Source organism: Microcaecilia unicolor, chromosome 8 (genome assembly GCF_901765095.1).
Source record: "Microcaecilia unicolor chromosome 8, aMicUni1.1, whole genome shotgun sequence".
Lineage (NCBI taxonomy): Eukaryota > Metazoa > Chordata > Amphibia > Gymnophiona > Siphonopidae > Microcaecilia > Microcaecilia unicolor.
Genome location: NC_044038.1, coordinates 142,800,470 through 142,821,038, shown reverse-complemented (window position 1 = coordinate 142,821,038; position 20,569 = coordinate 142,800,470). Strand labels below are relative to the sequence as shown.

General features: G+C 44.5%; 1 protein-coding gene across 1 annotated transcript in view; it reads left to right on the top strand.

Annotated features, from left to right (window-relative positions):
* The window catches only part of APBB3 (amyloid beta precursor protein binding family B member 3), a 94,297-nt gene extending 75,828 nt beyond the window's left edge, over positions 1–18,469 (top strand). Inside the window, exons 12-14 of the mRNA XM_030212923.1 lie at positions 6,079–6,094; positions 6,488–6,670; positions 18,236–18,469. Coding sequence (XP_030068783.1) covers positions 6,079–6,094; positions 6,488–6,670; positions 18,236–18,469 — 433 coding nt within the window. The remainder of the gene's footprint in view (positions 1–6,078; positions 6,095–6,487; positions 6,671–18,235) is intronic.
* The last annotated feature ends 2,100 nt before the right edge of the window (positions 18,470–20,569 follow it).

The following is a 20,569-nucleotide window of genomic DNA, read 5'->3' as shown; positions in this document are numbered from 1 at the left end:
GCTACAAAGTAGTAAATTTAATACGAATCAGAGAACATTTTTCTTCACTCAACGTGTAATTTAACTCTGGAATTCGTTGCCAGAGAATGTGGTAAAGCGAATGCTACATACCTGTAGAAGGTATTCTCCGAGGACAGCAGGCTGATTGTTCTCACTGATGGGTGACGTCCACAGAACTCTTTAGATTTTTCTCACTCCCCACACATGGAACAATCTTCCCCCTTCTCTTTGGTCTGAGACTGTCTTCAAATCTTTTAAGACTTCGTTAAAAACCTGGCTGTTTAAAATTGGCTTTTGGTGAATCAGACGGACACGCTGTTCTGGGATTCATTAGCTGCCATTCCCCTTCCTATTTTACCCCTCCCTGCTTTGCCTTCTCTTTCTTGGTTTGAGTGATTCTCTTTCCTGTCATGAAATGGAGTTTCTTTCTTCTCTTTTTAAATTTTACTATGTAGAGTGCTCTGCTCTACCTGTGGCAGTTATATAGTGGTCTAGCAAGTTCTAATCAATAAATATGTAAACCGCTTTGATTGTACCACAGAAAAGCAGTATATCAAAAGACCCTCCCCCACCCTTCACAGGGTAGTGTCACTAGGGTTACCATATTTGATCCCCCCCAAAAGAGGACACATGCCCTGCCCCCACCAAACCTGCCCTGCCCCCCTGTCACACCCCACCCCGCCCCCCCTGCCACCACCCCCCGCCACCCCTTTCACCACCACCACCCCCATTACACCTCCCTAAGGGTGTCCTCCCCTCCCCTCCTCTTACCTTACTGTACTACCCTGGTGGTCTAGTGACCTCTTTGGGGCAGGAAAGAGCCCCCTCTTTCCTGCCCGGAGCGCTGCCCTGCATCCTGTTCCCCTTGCAATTCTGAGTGCTGACGGTCCCGGCACTGATTCAAAATGGCCGCCGAGAGTTGAAGCAGCCTCGCGAGACCATCAGCACTCAGCATTCCAAGGGGAACAGGATGCAGGGCAGCACTCCGGGCAGGAAAGAGGGGGCTCTTTCCTGCCCCGAAGAGGTCACAAGACCACCAAGGCAGTAGAGTAAGTAAGGGGAGGGGAGGCTAGGATAGGACACCATTAGGCCCGCCCGCCAGCCTGCCCATTTGTCCAGAAATCCGGACAAACGGGCAAGCTGGCAAAACCCACCTGGTTGCCTAGCTATGTCCTCATAAAGAGGACATGTCTGAGTAAAACCGGACATATGGAGGCATATTTTCAAAGCACTTAGCCTTCCAAAGTTCCATAGGTTTCTATGGAACTTTAGAAGGCTAAGTGCTTTGAAAATATGCCTCATGGTAACTCTAAGTGTCACTGAATATCTGCTACCTGGCCATTCCCTAACCAGTTAGGTAAGAGGAGGTCCAGGGACAGAGATTGAGTGGAGCAGCATTTAACCAATTAGCAGCAATATTCAGTCTGCACATAAAGTTCGTGGTCCTTATACTAAGCCATGCTAAAAAGTGGCCGGTGTTGCTGTCAGTGCATGGGTTTCTCACATGCTGTGGCCACTTTTTTTTTTTTTTTTTTGTAATAGCCATTACCACTGGGGGCCCTTACTGCCACCTATTTAGGAGGTGGTAAGGGCTCTTGCGCTACTTCCATGTTAATTGACTAGCAAGTGGTAACGTGCACACACTACCTGATTAGCGCAGGTATACCTACTGTCTGACCCAGACACACCTCCCACTGCAAAAAGTAAATATTTTTTAACGCGGGAGTAGCACATGCTGATGGCCAAACTACTGCGTATTTTATAAGATTTATGCACAGTATATAGAATACGCTTAGTCGATATCATCACACCTAAATCTGCACAAGCCCATTTCCACCAATGAAAACCTGGTGTAAATCCCAGCACATGGATTTAAGCGGACTGTGCGCCATATTATGTAACTATGTGCATAAATTTTGGAACACCCATAAATGCGCCCCTTTGAACTGTGTGTATTTATTTTGAACTGCATGCTTCACCATTTAGTTGCAGTTCATTATAGAATGCGCTTACCAAGTTGTGCGCGTAACTTGCAATTATTGTCAATTAGTGCTCATTATTGGTTGTTAAAACACTTTAGTGTCCAATGTTCCCGTAATAAGCCATATGGGAACAGATTGATGGGAACATTGGACACTAAAGGATTTTACTGCCAGATGACTAACAGGAGAAAGACAAGGATATCCTAAGGGCAATTCCAGAAGTACATTCAACAATCAATTGCAATACCATGATTGAAAAATTACATTTAAATCCCCCCCCCCCCCCCCATTAAAAACATAGCTTATGTTTTCAAACTGTTTTTACTGTGAGGTTCAGTAGTCAACTGAGTGAATGGTTGAAACATTTCATTTTCTAATGACAAGTGAAGCCTCAAGTCACCCATATAGGTCACACATTATCCTTTGGGAAATGTCCGTTCAAGCCAGACAGTATGAGAGAGACTCCACAAAGATGGAGGTTTTGCACTGTTTTGATGTTGTACCTGAATTCCTTTTATTTATGAACTCCCCTTCATATTATAAGCCAGTGTGTCTGGTCCTGGAGGCACCTCAGTCAGGTTTTCAGGATATCCATAATGAATATTCATGAGAGAGATTTGCATGCACTGCCTCCACTGCATGAAAATCTCTCTCATGAATATTCATTGTATAATAAAAATGCCAGAAACCAATCCAATGTTGAACAATATAAAATGTATTCTTTATTGACAAATCACATAATAAAATCTAACTTACTAACTAGCTGTATCCACATAAACCAATAACAAATTGTACACAGTTATATTATCTACATATATTTAAAGGATGTGTAGCTGAAGAGAGTTCGATCAAGGGCAAAAAATACTCAATAAAACCAGTCTCTCAATACATATCTTCTCTTACTTTGTGCCAAGCAGACATTGTCATTTATTCGAACTGGAGAGTTTCAGCCTTTCATATGCAACAGTGCACATTTGCAGCGCTTCCAGGATTTACTGTTTGGATTATAATTATCATAAGTTGTCAACTTGGCACAAAGAGAGAGAAAAATTGTATTGAGAGACTGGTTTGATGATTTTTTGCCCGTGATTGAACTCTCTTCAGTTATGTAGACAATATAACTGTTCAATTTGTTATCGATGTGGATACACCTAGTCAGTAAGTTAGATTTTATCATGTGATTTCTCAACAAATAATACATTTTTATATTGTTCAACATTGTATTGGTTTCAGGCATTTGTATTATATTATATCATTAAGGGGAAGCATTATATATAGGTAGCCCAGTATTTATTAGATGATTATTCATTGTGGATATCCTGAAAACCTGACTGGCTAAGGTGCCTCTGGGACCAGGTTTGGGAGCCAGTGTTATAAGCTATGAAACCATGTTTCAAAATAAAACATCTTTCACCTTAACCCCCTCATAATTCAACTTGTGGCAGACAGTGATATTTTAAGGTTCTGACCACGGGGGGCTGATATTCAATGCCGAGCTTAATCCAGACACCAGCACTGGATATCCAGGTCTTGCCTGGCTAAAAGCTATCCAGGTGCCAGCAGATATTTATTGGCAGTATGTGGAAAATTATCTAAGTTAGGACTGATATTTGTGTGGTTCTGCTCAGGGGCGTAGCCAGACTTCGGTGGGAGGGGGGTCCAGAGCCCGAGGTGAGGGGGCACATTTTAGCCCCCCGGCGCCGCTGACCCCCCCCCCGGCCATTGCTGACCCCCCCCCCATTGCCAACCTGCCGCCACATTTCACAACCTCCCGCCCTCTCGACCCCCCCCCCCCGTGAACCCTCCCCCGCCGTCGCCTACCTTCGGTTTTGCTGGTGGGGGACCCCAATCCCCACCAGCAGACGTCCTCTTCTTCCTGCAGTCAAAAAAGTCTTCATTCTGTTGCATGCAGGACGTCAACATGCAACAGAACAAAGACTTTTTTGACTGCAGGACGAAGAGGACGTCGGCTGGCGGGGATTGGGGTCCCCCACCAGCAAAACCAAAGGTAGGTGACGGCGGGGGAGAGTTCACGGGGGGAGGGGGTTGAGAGGGTCATCGGAGGGGGGTCCAGGAGGAAATCTACAGGGGCCAAGTCCCCTCAGGCCCCACGTAGCTACGCCACTGGTTCTGCTTGCATGGATAGTTATCCAAGCACCAGAACTCAATTAACAGTGCTCAGACAACTTCTGGGTCCACCCTGGCACAAGCAGTCAGTGCAGATCAGGGTCACAAAGAGACACAGCTGGGCCTGGAGCAGGACTGGACTGCCGTGCATGTGCTGCTCACTGCCCGCATGTGCACCTTTCTGAGTCACTGCTGTGCTGCTCCCTCACTCTGCCCTCTCCTGCTCCATTGCTCCAATGGGTCCCAACTCCTGTGTGCCAGGAGTTGGGACATGGATGATTGCATTAATACAATATCACGTTAATGTAATCATCCGGGCCCTGGACGGCATGCAGGAGCAGGAGAGGACAGACCCGGAAGCAGGCAGGAAGAAGCTTGCCAGCACTGGGCCCGAGCCCCCCCTTTGAGGCTGGGCCCAGGGAATTTTGCCCCCCTGACCCCCCTCTTGGCAGCCCTGGTGCAGATAGTCAGTGGCATTCTCATCTCTAGTGCTGGTTTAGTGCTATTTAACCATGCCAGAACCTGGTTAGAAGGAATGGATCCAAAGAAGCTTAGTGGTGATTAGATGGCAATACCAGTAATTGGGAAGCAAAGCCAGTGCTGGGCAGACTTCTACAGTCTGTGCCCTGATCATGGCTGGACAGATTTGGATGGGCTGGAGTGGGGCTTCGATGACAACTTCAGAAATGTACAGTGCTTCGTATGTCTAGTAGTGCTATAAAAATGATAAGTAATCATAGTAGTAGTAGTAAGTTGGAAAACAAGGCTAGTGCTGGGCAGACTTCTATGGTCTATGCTCTGAACATAGCAAGGACAAATCAAGATTAGGTATACATTTGAAGTATCACATCATACCCTATGCTATGAGTTTCTCTTGTTGGGCAGGATATTACTTACCAGCCTCAGATCTTATACTCAGGTCCATTAGAATAGCATGCAGGTCCCTGGAGTAGTCTAGTGTTGGGAATGTACCTGTACTGCAGACAGGTAGACCCAGGCTTCTACTTCCTCCTACATGTTACACTTGTGGAGAAAACTGTGAGCCTTCCAAAACCCATCAGAAACCCACTATACCCACATTTTGATGCTCCCTTCACCTGTAAGAGCTATGGTAGTGGTGTACAATTGGGGGTAGTGGGTTTTGGGTGGGTTTTGGAGGGCTCAGCAGACAAGGTAAGGGAGCAATGGTGAGATGTTACCTGGGAGCATTTTATAAAGTCCACTGCAGTGCCCCCAAGGATGCCCTATTGCTTTCCTGGGATGTCACTTTTCCACTATTCTTCCTGATGCCAAGCTTTCTATTTTTTTTTTTAGCCTTGTGTCTATTGTTTATCAGTAGATTTGGGCTTTGAATTCAGATCTATAGATAAAAAGGAGGTCTCATTACATATATCTAAATTCTAGAGTGCTAATGTACATTCCCTAATTATGTGTCCCAATGCAACTGAAGCTTTTACCTCCTCAGTACATATAAATGGTTTCATCCCTGTGTGGATTCTTTGATGCCGTGTGAGGCTTTCTTTCCAACCAAAGCCTTTACCACACTCAGAACATGCAAATAGTTTCACTCCCGAGTGTATTCTCTGGGTCATTGTGAGATTTACCTTCTGACCAAAGCTTTTACCACACTGTATACATGCAAATGGTTTCTCTCCTGTGTGGACTCTTTGATGCACGTTGAGATTTACATTACAACCAAAGTTTTTACCACACTTAGAACATGTGAATGGTTTCACTCTGTTGTGGATTTTCTTGTGTATTTTGTACGTTTTGCATTTGGACATTTTTTGTTTGACAATGGACCAAAAAATAAAACATCCAAATCACAAAGCTTTTTTCCAAACAGCATTTTCAAAAGGAAAAACTAGACCCTTTTTTTATATATAGAAAACGACCTTCTTTCCTGTTTCCAAATTCAGACTTAGATGTCATATACAAAAATGCCCTTTGTGCACTTGACTTGCCCAAGGTCACAAGCAGCTGCAGTGGGAATCAAACCCATGTTGCCAGGATCAAAGCCCACTGCACTAACCATTAAGCCACTCCTCCTCTATTTTGGATGTTTTGCATTTGGATGTTTTTTGTTTGAAAATGGACCAAAAAATAAAACGTCCAAATCACAAAACGTTTTCCAAACAGTATTTTCAAAAGGGAGATAGACGTTTTTGTTTGTTGAAAATGACCTACTTTCCTGTTCTGAATTTGGACGTTTTTTGTAAAACGTCCAAATTCAGACTTAGACGTCATATCGAAAATGCCCCTCCACGTAACCTCTCCTGCTTAGTTAAATAGTGCTGCAAATCTACCATTTAGTGATTTCAAAACAAGAAAAAAACCATGGGATGCAGTACTGAGCTGTGTAATGTTTCTTTTTTGAGGGCGGTGATGAAGATACCCTCTGGGAATGTCAGGTTCGCTATGTGACCTTTATTGGGGTTGGGAAGGACCCCCACACTTTTGCTCTCATCGTGGATGTGGGAACCCAGTCTTTCCAGTGCTACGTATTTTGGTGTGAGCCAAATGCAGGAACTGTCTCAGAGGCTGTGCAGGCTGCATGTATGGTAAGTTGTCTATTTTGGTGCTGTTTTGATATGGTATTGCTAAATTCCTTATGCAGCAAATCAAGAAATCTTTGTATTACCTCTTTTCTGTGGAATGTAAAATAAAACCATCTCTACAACAGAGCAGCATGACCTTTTGGTTTCTCAAATCCCTGCTGGAAGGAGTTCTGATTGGACTGTGGTACATCTGCCCTTCTGACGAACATTGGCATTAATAACTCAAGTGTAAGCAGACATCTTCCATCTAAGTAATGGGATAAACAGATATACCACAGCTGCTAATAAACTCAGTTTAAATTAGCACCTCATGAAAAATTTTGTATAATACCATTTCACATCACGTCCACTACATAAGTACATAAGTACTGCCATACTGGGACAGACCGAAGGTCCATCAAGCCCAGCATCCTGTTTCTAACAGTGGCTAATCCAGGTCACAAGTACCTGGCAAGATCCTAAAAAAGTACAATACATTTTATGCTGCTTATCCTAACTGCTTTTACTACATTCTCTGGCAACAAACTCCAGAGTTTAATTACAAGTTGAGTGAAGAAAAATTTTCTCCAATTTGTTTTAAATTTACTACTTTGTAGCTTCATCACTAGTTCTAGAGTTTCTCCTCACTTGGAAGAGGCTTGTTTGTTCAGTAATTCCTTTCGAGTATTTAAAGCCGTTAAGGTCTATAGAATATTCTCCTCTGTCTCTCCTCTCCTCCAGGGTATACATATTTAGAACCTCTAGTCTCTTCTCACAATTCTCCTGATGGAAACCTCTTACCATTTTAGTCACATTCCTCTGTACTGACTCCAGCCTTTTTGTTTTATTAGTGTGATACAGTCTCCAAAACTGAACATAGTACTCTATGAGGCCTCACCAGTGTCCAGTATAAGGGCAGTATGACTTTCTGCTAATTATGCTATGCTGCATAGGATCCCTCTGGTGTTAGCCACTGCCATGTAGCATTGTTTCACCACCCTAAGATCATCAGACACTATCACCCCAAGATCTCTCCACTGTTCCCTCTAGGCTGAGCAGGACTTCAACTGCATTGCTGCCAGTAGGGCGTGGTGCTTCAATATTGTGTTTTCAATGGCTAGGGACAGACAGATTCCCTAGAGTCCTGCAGAGCTTGCCTGTCCCTCACTATTGAAAATGTGATAGAGACACAGTACCCCCACACCTGGAGGGAACCCCCTAGCTTAGAGGGAACAGTGGATCTCTCTCCTGGTCCATGCTCATCAGCCACTCTCCGTCTATCACAGACAGGTCCTGTGAGTTTCTGCACCCCAAATGCATCACTCTGTGCTTCTTCACACTAATTCAGTTATGCATGTACGTTAATTGGTAAAACAGACACTAACAACCAATGATCAGTGATAATTAGAGATAATTGGCGATAATTGTCACAGATTTGCAGTTATATGCATACCTGCGCTTAGGGGATCAATATTCAGCAGGCAGAGGTCAGAGTTTTTTTGGCGCTACTGGCAGTATCCCCAGATAATCAAGGCAGGGCCATCTCCAGGCAGCAGCATTGAATATCGGGTTACACACAGCCCGGATAATAGTTACCCAGTTAAGTGTGACATTCAGAATTTAACCGGATAAGTTAAACTGGATAAAGATAGGACTGTGTTTTATATGGTCCTATATATCCAGTTAATCTATCTGGTTATGTGCTGAATATGGCACTTAACCAGACAAGTGCCAACTCTGCCCACAGTCCATCCACAAAGTAGCTGGTTTAGACTTGGGCACTAACTGGGTCTATTCAGCTACACTATCTCGTTAAGTGTTGCTGAATATACCTGGCAGGGGCAGACTGACCATTCAGGCAACTGGGCAGTGCCCAAGGACCCAGAAGCTCTGCCCGGTTGCCTGCCGCTGCTGCAGCAGCACATTGCAGCCCTCCCTGGTCCTACCTTGAAGGACATGCAGGACAGGAAAAGGTGCCCCCGACGTTATTATTATTATTAGCATTTGTATAGCGCTACCAGACGCACGCAGCGCTGAACACCTGATACAAAGAGACAGTCCCTGCCCAAAAGAGCTTACAATCTAAATAATACAGACAGACAAGACAGTTACAGGTGAGGGAAGTGCCCCCAAAGCCACTAGACCACCAGGTCCTTCAAGGTAGGACCAGTGAGGGCTGCTGCAGTGCGGGAGGTGGGTGGCAGCGGTGCAGGAGGGGGGCTGCGGCGCAGCGGTGGAGTGGTGGGCAGTGGCCAGGGGGCCCCAATGACCTTTACTGCCCGGGGGCCCCGACCACTGTCAGTCTACTTTCTGATACCTGGTTAGGCCTGGGCAATCAATTTAAATGACCAGGAGCTTTTCCTGGCTGTTTAAATCACTTTGAATATCAACCCCTTAGTCGCTATTCTAGAAACGGCATCCAAAAGCTATACCCTGGGATTCTACATATTGCGCCTTTGATTTCCGTGCAGAAATTGAAGCGTATTCCATAACAAAACACATAACCTAATTGGTTAACAAGCTAATCAGTGCTGATAATTGGATGTTAACAAGCAATTATCACTAATTAGCATTAATTAGAATTTAACGCACACTACTTGCTAAGCATATTCTGTAACGTAGTTCACCTAAATTCTAAGTTGCATAGTTGAAAAGTGGGCGTAGTAATGGGCTTGGAGTGGGAGGGTCATGGGCATTTCTGAAACCTATGCTCGTTGTTATAGAGTACACCCACTCCGTGCGTACTTTGGGCATTGGGATTTATACCAGGTTTTATTTGGCTTAATTGGCCATGACTAAATTTAGTCGATTGGACCAGCGCTCGGCATATTCTATAAACTATGTGGACATTTAAGCCTATTCTATAAAATATGCCTAAAGTAAGGGGTACTTTATAGAATATGCTTAAGCAAATTTCATTTCGGCACCAATTTTTTAGACGTGATATACAGGATCTAGTTCATAGTGAGTAACTGCAAGGGCAGGTCAGCACTTAATGCACCAAGGGGTTAATATTCAAAGCAATTTAACCAGGCAGGAAATTGCTTGTACAGGGCTATACACTAGTATTAAGCAGCACTAACCGCTAAAGCCAATGCCACTGATTTTGTGAGTGGTCTGGGGGTGGCATCGGCACTTATGTGGTCACGTGGAGGGGCATATTCAAACGGGGCCGGCCATCTATATGGGCGGCCATCTCTAAGGCCGTCCCCGTAAAGCGGCATACCTGACCGTATTATCGAAACAAGATGGTCGGCCATCTTTCGTTTCAATAATACGGTCAGGGCCAGCCAAATCTCAACATTTGAGCCGGCGTTAGAGATGGCCGGTGTTAGAGATCGCCGCCATTGGTTTCCCGCCGATAATGGAAAGTACTGGCAGTCATCTCAAACCTGGCCAAAACAAAAGCCATTTCGTCGTGGGAGGAGCCTGCATTTATAGTGCAGTGGTCCCCCTCACATGCCAGGACACTAACCGGGCACCCTAGGGGGCACTGCAGTGGACTTCACAAATTGCTCCCAGGTGCACAGCTCCCTTACCTTGTGTGCTGAGCCCCCCCCCAAAACCCCCAAACCCACTACCCACAACTGTACAACACTACCATAGCCCTTATGGGTGAAGGGGGGCACCTACATGTGGATACAGTGGGTTTCGGGTGGGTTTTGGAGGGCTCACATTTGCCACCACAAGTGTAACAGGTAGGGGGGAATGGGCCTGGGTCCTCCTGCCTGAAGTCCACTGCAGTACCCACTAAAACCTGCTCCAGGGACCTGCATACTGCTGTGATGGAGTGGCTTTCGATTATACCGATTTGGCCGGCATTGGGAGAAGGCTGGCCATCTCCCGATTTGTGTCGGAAGATGGCCGTCCTTCTTCTTTCGAAAATAAGCAGGTTAACTACCTAAAGGGTCCTTTTACCAAGCTGTGGTAAAAATGGCCTTGCGATAGTGGTGGGGGCCATTTTTGCTGCATGCCATGGCCTTTTTTTTTACCACAGAGGGTAAAAAGCCCCTAAAAATGACATGGCCATGCAGTAAGATTATTCTTACTATGTGGCCATGCAAGGGGGAGCACTTACTGCCACCCACTGAGGTGACGGTAAGGGCTCTGTGGTAACCCGGCAGTACGTGGGCTGTTTGCAGTGCTGCCTGATTACTGCCAGGTTAGCAGTGTGCTAGAAATTACAGAATTATTTTCCATAGCACCAGAAATGGCATGCGCTCGAGATGGAACTTCCACCAGTGGTCGCATTGGCCAGCAGTAGTTCCAGTTTGCTATGTGGCAACCCTTTAGTGAAAGGGCCCCTAAGTTAACTGGACATAAGTACATAAATATTGCCATACTGGGAAAGACCAAAGGTCCATTAACCCCTGCATCCTGTTTCCAACAGTGGCCAATCCAGGTCACAAATACCTGGCAAGATCCCAAAAAAGTACAAAACATTTTATACTGCTTATCCCAGAAATAAGTCCATTTCATAATGGTCTATGGACTTTTCCTTTAGGAAGCTGTCCAAACCGTTTTAAAACTCTGCTAAGCTAACCGCCTTTACCACATTCTCTGGCAACGAATTCCAGTGAACGCTGAGTGAAGAAAAATTTTCTCCAATTCGTTTTAGATTTACTACATTGTAGCTTCATCGCATGCCCCGTAGTCCTAGTATTTTTGGAAAGCATAAACAGATCCATTCAACTCCACTCATTATTTTATAGACCTCTATCATATCTCCCCTCAGCCGCCTTTGCTCCAAGCTGAAGAGCCCTAGCCGCTTTAGCCTTTCCTCATAGGGAAGTCGTCCCATCACCTTTATCATTTTCGTCGCCCTTCTCTGCACCTTTTCTAATTCCACTATATCTTTTTTGAAATGCGGCGACCGGAATTGAACACAATATTCAAGGTGCGGTCGCACCATGGAGCAATACGAAGGCATTATAACATCCTCGTTGTTTTCTATTCCTTTCCTAATAATACCTAACATTCTATTTGCTTTCTTAGCCGCAGCAGCACACTGAGCAGCAGGTTTCAACGTATCATCAACGACGACACCTAGATCCCTTTCTTGGTCCGTGACTCCTAATGTGGAACCTTGCATGATGTAGCTATAATTCAGGTTCCTCTTTCTCACATGCATCACTTTGCACTTGCCATTTAGACGCCCAGTCTCGTAAGGTCCTCTTGTAATTTTTCACAATCCTCCCGTGATTTAACGACTTTGAAAAACTTTGTGTCATCAGCAAATTTAATTACCTCACTAGTTAATCCCATCTCTATGTCATTTATAAATATGTTAAAAAGCAGCGGTCCCAGCACAGGCTCCTGGGGAACCCCACTAACTACCCTTCTCCATTGAGAATACTGACAGGAACTGCATATTAACTCAGGCCTATCTTTGTCCAGTTTCACTAAGGGGCCCTTTTACAAAGGCGTGCTGAAAAATGGCCTGCGGTAGTGTAGACACATGTTTTGGGCACGCGCAGAATCATTTTCCAGCGCACCTTGAAAAAATGCTTTTTTAAAACTTTGCCAAAAATAAACACGCAGCAAGAATGAAATTACCGCAAGGGCCATGTGGTAGCCGGTCAGTAACTCAAAATTGACGTGCGTTGGGCATGTGTAGGTGCCTACGCAGCTTAGTAAAAAGGTCCCTTAGGTGAGTATCACACTTAAACGAATAAGGGATAGCCAGCTGCAAAAACCCGGATATTCAATGTTGGTGCACAGACATGGTCTGGCACTGAATGGGCGTAACATCAGTGACAGTCAATACAGCGCTGACCGCTGCCGGCTGAATTTTACCCCCAAGATTCCAGAATCCTGCCAGTTACACACCCACCTGCAACATGTAGCCGTGGACATGTACACCAGCCACTGACGTTGGGTAAGTAGCCGCATTTAAATGTTGGTGTGAAAATGCTGACTTACTAGTATTCTACAGTGGTAGTTACGTGTGTAATTGCTGATATAGAATTCGCACTTAGGGCTAGATTCTATATATGGCACCGGAATAATTCCGTGTGGAAAGAAAATATGCCTAGGTGCTTTCTATAATGTACGCCTATATTTATAGAATACGCCTAAAGCTCTGCGTGGTTTATAGAATACGGCAAGCAGTTACATCAAGTAAAACTTGGTGTAAATGCTGACAGCTAAATTAGGCACGGACCAAGTGTATCCTATAATAGTGCGCATAGATTTTAGAAGCACTCATGACCTGCCTATTCCACACCCATGGCCACACCCCCTTTTCAACTGTGCGGCTTAGAATTTACACGCATTAATTTACAGAATACGCTTACTTGTTAAGTGGCAAATATCAGCGGTAATTAGCTTGTTAAGTAGTTAAATTGCATACACAAATCCAGAATACAACTGGACTTCCATGCGCAACTTTTGTCACACTACATAGAATCTGGGGGTTATTGTGCTGCATCCTTGCACCTTAATTTCAGCATCCTTTTCAGAATTACCCCCTAAAGGTTTACTGCCACACATCCGACCAGATCTCTAGTTTTTGTAGATCATCTCTCATTTTGCCTACTCTCGCTGGGTGTTCACCTTGTGCAGGTTTTTGTGTAATCCACAAAAAAGCAAATTTTCCCTTCTGAACCTTCAGAGATATTGCACACAAAGATGTTAAACAGAAATGGCCCCAGGACCAGTGTTCTCTCTAAGGAGAGACCTGCTGCGTGCAAATTAATGAATTAATCAGTGATTCCAGCAGCAGAAGTCCCTAGCAAGGGTTAAAGTTGATGCCAGTGTAGAGGATTCGGTGCTTACCTTGCAGGGAAATCCCTCTCCTGCATTGTTCTCCTTGCACCATCTCCCTTTGTAATGCCTGGCTGGCTGGCTGGGCTGAGATGCGCTGTGCCTTGCCTTGCTGGCTAAGCCTCCGCAGCAGGGAGTGCGCACTCCAGAGTCTGCCCACTTCCTGGTCTGTAGCCAATGAGGAGGACGGGAAGTGGCAGGATTGGAAAGGCATAATACCATTAGCTATAGGGCAGATCTGGAGCTGTGTCCATAAGGCATGCGCTGGGCTTAGTCTCTTTAATTTCCAGGTTAGAAGGCTGTTATTTTGTTTTCTTAAAAAAAAAAAAAAAAAAAAAACAACCTTCTACAGCCAACAGAGAGTGTACTCTGAGTATGATTGAAACCGTCTACACCCCACACTGAAGACTAGCTTTCTTGGGACCAGTGAGCGATCATTGACCCAACATGAGTGACACTCCTGGTTTGTATGAGTGATCGCTTATGCACTCACCTTAGAGGAACACTGCCCAGGACCACCCCTTGAGGCACTCCACTATTCACCTTTCTTTCTTCCAAATGATGCAATTTACTACTACTGTCTATGGTTTGTCAGTCAACCCAACCCTAGACCACTCTGTTTGTTTATAAGCCTCCTATAGGAATCCAAGTACACCACATCCAGCACAAGCCCCTTATCTGTGGTGATAAAAGTAATGGAAGGAATCAATAGCATATTTTTTACAGTCCAGAGTTGCAGAATCCAAGGCAGCATGGTTTTACCAGAGGCAGACTGTTGCAAATGAATCTGATTGACTTTTTTGACTGGGTGACCAGAGAACAGCAAAGAATTCAATAAAACCAAGGATCCCTAATTTTGAAGTAGGGAAGGGACAGCCACAAATCAAATGCAGATATGGCAGGGATTTTCATTCCTATCATCATGCACTAATTTGCTAGTCTGATCTGTAGGACACCCAATAAATATGTAAGAAGTAGATTTGCATACAATGGAGGCAGAGCATACAAATCTCTCATAGTTCATCGTTTGCCTTTATTTACTATACTGCAAATAATGCAAAATATCTAAGCAGTTTACATTACAAAGTGTATTTTAAGGGGTGGGGGTGCTGCCTAGGTAGCATGAGATAGGACTTGCTACCCTTGAGCTCCCACGGGGCCTAGGGTAAAAACGTGCGACAACAGACATTTTTACTACTATTTTTTTTGTTGACACAATCCAGCACATTTTAGCATGGCTACAAGCAAACTTCAGTGTATTGATACAGTGTTTACACAATCAGCGAAAGGTCCAAGACAGATCCGCTGGCACTACACAAGACCTCAACTGTTAAAGAACCGGTCAGCTCAGACAATGTTGCAGGTCAACTATTCTGCTATCAAGGAACTTGAGACAGGAGTCGATACTCAGCTGGAGCAACCACAACTTCTGTTTCTGAAATTTACTACCTTAGAGTCTCGTATGACCACCCTGGAAGCAAAGATTTTGGTTAAACATGACAGGCTTATTTTCGAAAGAGAAGGGCGCCCATCTTTCGACACAAATCGGGAGATGGGCGTCCTTCTCCCAGGGTCGCACAAATCGGCATCATCGAAAGCCGATTTTGGGTGTCCTCAACTGCTTTCCGTCGTGGGGACGACCAAAGTTCATGGGGGCATGTCGGAAGCGTAGTGAAGGCGGGACTGGGGTGTGCCTAACACATGGGCGTCCTCAACCGATAATGAAAAAAAGAAGGGTGTCCCTGATGAATACTTGGACGACTTGGTCCTTTTATTCTTACGACCAAGGCACAAAAATGTGCCCTAAATGACCAGATGATACCGGAGGGAATCGGGGATGACCTCCCCTTATTTCCCCAGTGGTCACTAACCCCCTCTCACCCTCAAAATATTTTTTCCAGCTTCTATGCCAGCCTCAAATATCATACCCAGCTCCATGACAGCAGTATGCAGGTCCCTGGATCAGTTTTAGTGGGTGCAGTGCACTTCAGGCAGGTGGACCCAGGCCCATCCCCCCTACCTGTTACACTTGTGGTGGTAAATGTGAGCCCTTCAAAACCCACCCGAAACCCACTGTACCCACATCTAGGTGCCTCCCTTCACCCATAAGGGCTATGGTAGTGGTATACAGTTGTGGGGAGTGGGTTTTGGGGGGCTCAGCACACAAGGTAAGGGAGCTATGCACCTGGGAGCAATTTATGAAGTCCACTGCAGTGCCCTCTAGGGTGCCCGGTTGGTGTCTTGGAATGTCAGGGGGACCAGTGCACTACGAATGCTGGCTCCTCCCATGACCAAATGGCTTGGATTTGGTCGTTTCTGAGATGGGCGTCCTCGGTTTTCATTATCGCCGAAAATCGGTGACGACCATCTCTAAGGACGACTATCTTTAAGGTCGACCTAAATTTCGTGATTTGGGTGTCCCCGACCGTATTATCAAAATGAAAGATGCAGTGCCATAGCGAGGGCGGCTGACACCTGGGGTGGGTCGCCGCTGCACACACCCCCCCCCCCGGGTGCAGTGCAGTGCACCCCCCCTCGGCGCACATTCTTACTAGCATAGGAAAGCGGGGAGCGGGCGGGAGGGCCAATCCGCCCCTACTGCACGTCACTGGGAGCTACGTCGGCTCTGCTGGTTCCCTGCTCTCTGTGCCCCAGAACAGGAAGTAACCTGTTCCAGGGCAGAGGGAGCAGGGAACCAGCGGAGGCGACACCCCCCCAGCGGCGTGCACTCGAGGCGGACCGCCCCACTGCCCCCCCCCCCCACTTCCTACGCCACTGGAAAGATGGACGCCCATCTTGTTTCAATAATACGGGTTTCCCCGCCCCTTCGTCGGGATGTCCTGTGAGGACATCCTCAGGAAAACTTGGGTGCCCCTTTCGATTATGCCCCTCCACCTGACCCTCCACCTACAAGCAGACTATGAAGGTTTAGCTAACTGTAGTATAAGAAACAATATTCGGATCCTGGCTTACCTGAGGAATGTGAGGATCGAGATCCTATAGGATTCTGTTGAAAATTCTTTTGCGATATATAACAACTGCAATTCAGTCCTCCCCTGGAAAAAGAAAAGGGCCCATCAGGTCCAACAACCCGCATTAAACAGGTAAATACCCAAGACCCATCGTGCTGAAACTCTTATGCTATCCTCAGGTCCTCCATATCCTTATCACCGCGAAGATGAAACACCACTGAAATGGTAAGGTCATAAGATTCTTATCATTCCAAATTTTGAAAAATTGACTGCTTTCAAGCAGAGCAGTTCTTAGTAATGTGGCCAGAACTCAAAAGACTACGAGCCCAATACAGCCTTTTGTATCCTGCCCATATGCGCATCATTCTTAACAATGTGACCAAAAATGTCAATGACCCTAAGGATCTTCAGGAATATGTTCATCATACTACTTCACTATTGTTGAAATTTAAATTCTGCATTTTTAAATCTAAACTGTAAGCTACATTGAACCCGAGCTTGTTTTCGGGATAATATGGGATAAAATGTAATAAATAAATAATCAAAGCTACAGTGGGATGGAACTGCAAGATTCCTCAGATGTAAGGTGATTTGTTGCTTCTTTATTGTGCAACTTAATGTTGAAATGACGCCATTACACTGCTTTCTCCTGATGGAGCAGGATCTCTTTCTTTTTTTTTCCCTTACCCTTAACTGTTCTGTTTGTATTCCCTTACCCTTATTGTTTGTCTGTTTACCTGTCTTATCTAGATTGTAAGCTCTTTGAGCAGGGTCTGTCTTTGTGTATGGTGTTCAGCGCTGCATATGCCGTTCAGCACAGTTCTTTTCCTTTTTATATATAGCCTATCAATCTGGCTAACAGGAATCCTGTTGTTGACTTCTATGGGTTTTTTTTTCATTTATCTTACTCATTTGACCTGCACGAATATTAACTTTATTTTTACTCTTATTTCTGTAAGATCTTAATTACAGGAATTGAGAGCACACGCCTCTATGGATAAGAACTTTTTTATTCTTAAACCAGAGCCTTTTCAACTATATAGGTTGACAACTAAATGTGTACTATGCTCTTTCAGTTGAGTTATATTAATCATGCTTGTGCCTTTTAATGTTTTTGTAAAGCCCCTGGAGGTCAGGGGGACTTTCCTTGATGCTTGCAGACACCACCGAGGTTGATTATTGTTTTGAGGAATGGTTACAATTGTGTTGGTTTATTGTATCTGTGTATTCTCTGCTCTCAATGTTTCACACATAAATGAACGGATTCTCAGTTACAAGCTTCTTCGCCCTATATATTGCTTCTATGTATGTATGGTAGACGATATCACCTTAGATCCCATTACTTTCCTAACCTATGGCTAGCACAGACTTATATATTATCTCTTTAAATGTTAATGGACTTAACTCCATTATGAGAAAAAATCATGTCACATCTTGGTAGATTTAAGCCTACTATTGCGTTTCTCCAAGAGAACCACTTGAATCATGCAGAATCTCTCAAATTGATAAGTAGTAGTAATAGTCGTCTTTGGGATTCTGGAATCTTGCTATTCTTTGTCCTTATCCCTTATTTGTCCTATTTGTCCTGATTAGATTGCAAGCTCTGTCGAGCAGGGACTGTCTCTTACATGTTCATTGTACAGTGCTGCATACGTCTAGTAGCGCTATAGAAATTAGAAGTAGTAGTAGTAGTAGCAGCTATTCTATAAAGAGCGCTCAACTCAGAGTGCCCTTTATAGAATTGTGCTCTGCAGCGATTTTTTCCAGCACCCAAATTTGGGTGCCATTTACTGAATCTGGTCCTTTATCTTGTGAGAGATAATCTCTGCTATTATTATTTTGCTTACTCTAGGTTCAGTACCAGAAATGTCTGGTAGCCACAACTTCACAGATGAAGACAAAGACAGGCGCACACTCCAAATCTCTCCTGAAAATGAAAAGGACATCAGCAGTGGACTCTCCTCTCTCGTCCTTTCCTTCCTCAGGTCATCCTCTACAAAAAGGAACCGGAGCCACCAGGAGGCGAGGGGTGCGGGCTTTCTTTGAATCTCTAAAGCAGAAACAGTCCATTGTACAAACCCCTTAGAAAACTGGATTTCACTAAGGACTTAAAAAATTGTCTATAAAAAGTTAACTATTTAAAGGATTACAAGCTAAATGGTTAACCATTTAAATGATAAATATAGTTATATTTACCATTTAGACAATAAATACAACTGGCAGGTGATAAGGGAGAACACCACCCCCCAAAAAAAATCCCAACATGCCTACGTACTCCCCAGACTGGCCAATAACAGCCCAGCCTTCTCTGATGCAGGAAGCTGGGCAGAACACTAAGAAAAGGGAGCCTGGACGTTAGCCATGGTCAGTGCCAGCAGATGTTAATACTTAAAAAAAATAAATGGTAAGTATTTACTTACTATATAATCATTTAAGGGTTCTTCTGCTAAAGGGCATTAAACAGTTAACACATGGTTAACACACAGAAACAGTTTACCGAGCAATCATGTTAAGGGGTTTTGCAGTAGTTTGCTTGTTACCATGCGTTTATTTAAATTTTTTAAACCTTTTGGCAGTTAATGCGTTGCATTTACCATGTGCTAATTGCCTTATTCAGAGTTCACATGGGACCACTTAATGCCTCCTAAATAAGAGGCGATAACCCCTGGATTCTGTATAGTGCGTCTAAAGATCCACTCCGATTTCAATAACAATGTGCACAATTTAACAAGCTGAGTACATAACAGCACATAACAAGCAATAATGAGCACTAATTGGCACTGATTATAATTTAGGTGCACAACTCACTAATGCCTATGTTTACAAAGGCGTGCTATAGGCGCATTAGCATTTTTAATGCACGTTAAATGCTAACACGTGTCAAACGCTAACGCATCTATAGGAATGTATTGGCGCATTAGTGTTTAATGTGCCTTAACTTTAAAGGCGCGTTAAAAATGCTAGTGCACCTTAATAAACATACCCCTAAGCATATTCTAAAATGATGTGTGCCAAACTTCTAATGCACGCAAAAAGGGGCATGGCTATGGGTGGGGAAATAGACGTTTTGTGGGCGTTCCAAAATTTATGCACATACTTATAGAATATGGTCCAGTGTGCCTAAATATACATGCCAGGATTTCCATCACATTTCTGTTGGTGTAAATGGATGTGCATAGATTTAGGCACTGAAATATCAACTAAGCATATTCTATAATTGGTGCCTAAATCTAGGCACCGATTATAGAATACGCTTGGTCAGCATTGATTTCAGCACCGATTTTTTAGGTGCCATATAGAGAATCTCCTGCTAAGTGCTTCTGAGTTAACCGGGAGCAAGTACCATGCAGGAGCGTAGTGAGAATGCCCTTGTTGATGTAGTCTTAGTTTTGGGCTTGCCATGTGTTAAAATCTAATGTTACAGCACGTTAAGCCCAAAATGTAACACCCTTTAGTGGAAGGACCTCTTCATATCCCTAGGTATCAGAGATTGCTAGCTTATGAAATCAAAGACCTGGAGCCAGATTCCCACATAATTTAACTGGCTTTTTTTGTAAATTGTTTTAGTGAATTTGATAGTTTATGCTCATTAGCTCTTTGCTATACCACCTTTTTATGACAAAAATAACAGTTCTTTCATTATTGTTGGAAGAACTAAGGGGCCCTTTTACTAAGGGTTTACCACATGGCAATCCGGAACTACCGCTGAACCAACATGGGTGCCAGCAGTAGTTCCATCCTCAGCGCACACCATTTCCAATGCTAGTGGAAATATATAAAAAATATTTCTACAGGGGGTTACCCGGCAGTAATTGGGCAGTATCACGCGCTGCCCGGTTACCGCCGGGTAAGTGCTTCCCCCCCAAATGACCATGAGGCAAGTGCAAACTTACCACATGGCCATTTCATTTTGGTTATTTCTACCCTCTGCGGTAAAAGGGGCCCTGGTGCGTGACAAAAATGGCCCTCACTGCTAATGCAGGGCCCCTTTTACCGCAGCTTAGTAAAAAGCAGGGGCATAGCCAGACAACAGATTTTGGCTGGGCCTAGACAAGAAGTGGGTGGGCACCAAGTGTTCTCACCCCCACCACCACAAAAATATCCTAGCTGGTGGGAAAACGCTTCTTTCCACCTTGGCAGTCTGCAGCAGGCAAACACTGAAAACTGAGAATGCGCAGGTGCCAGT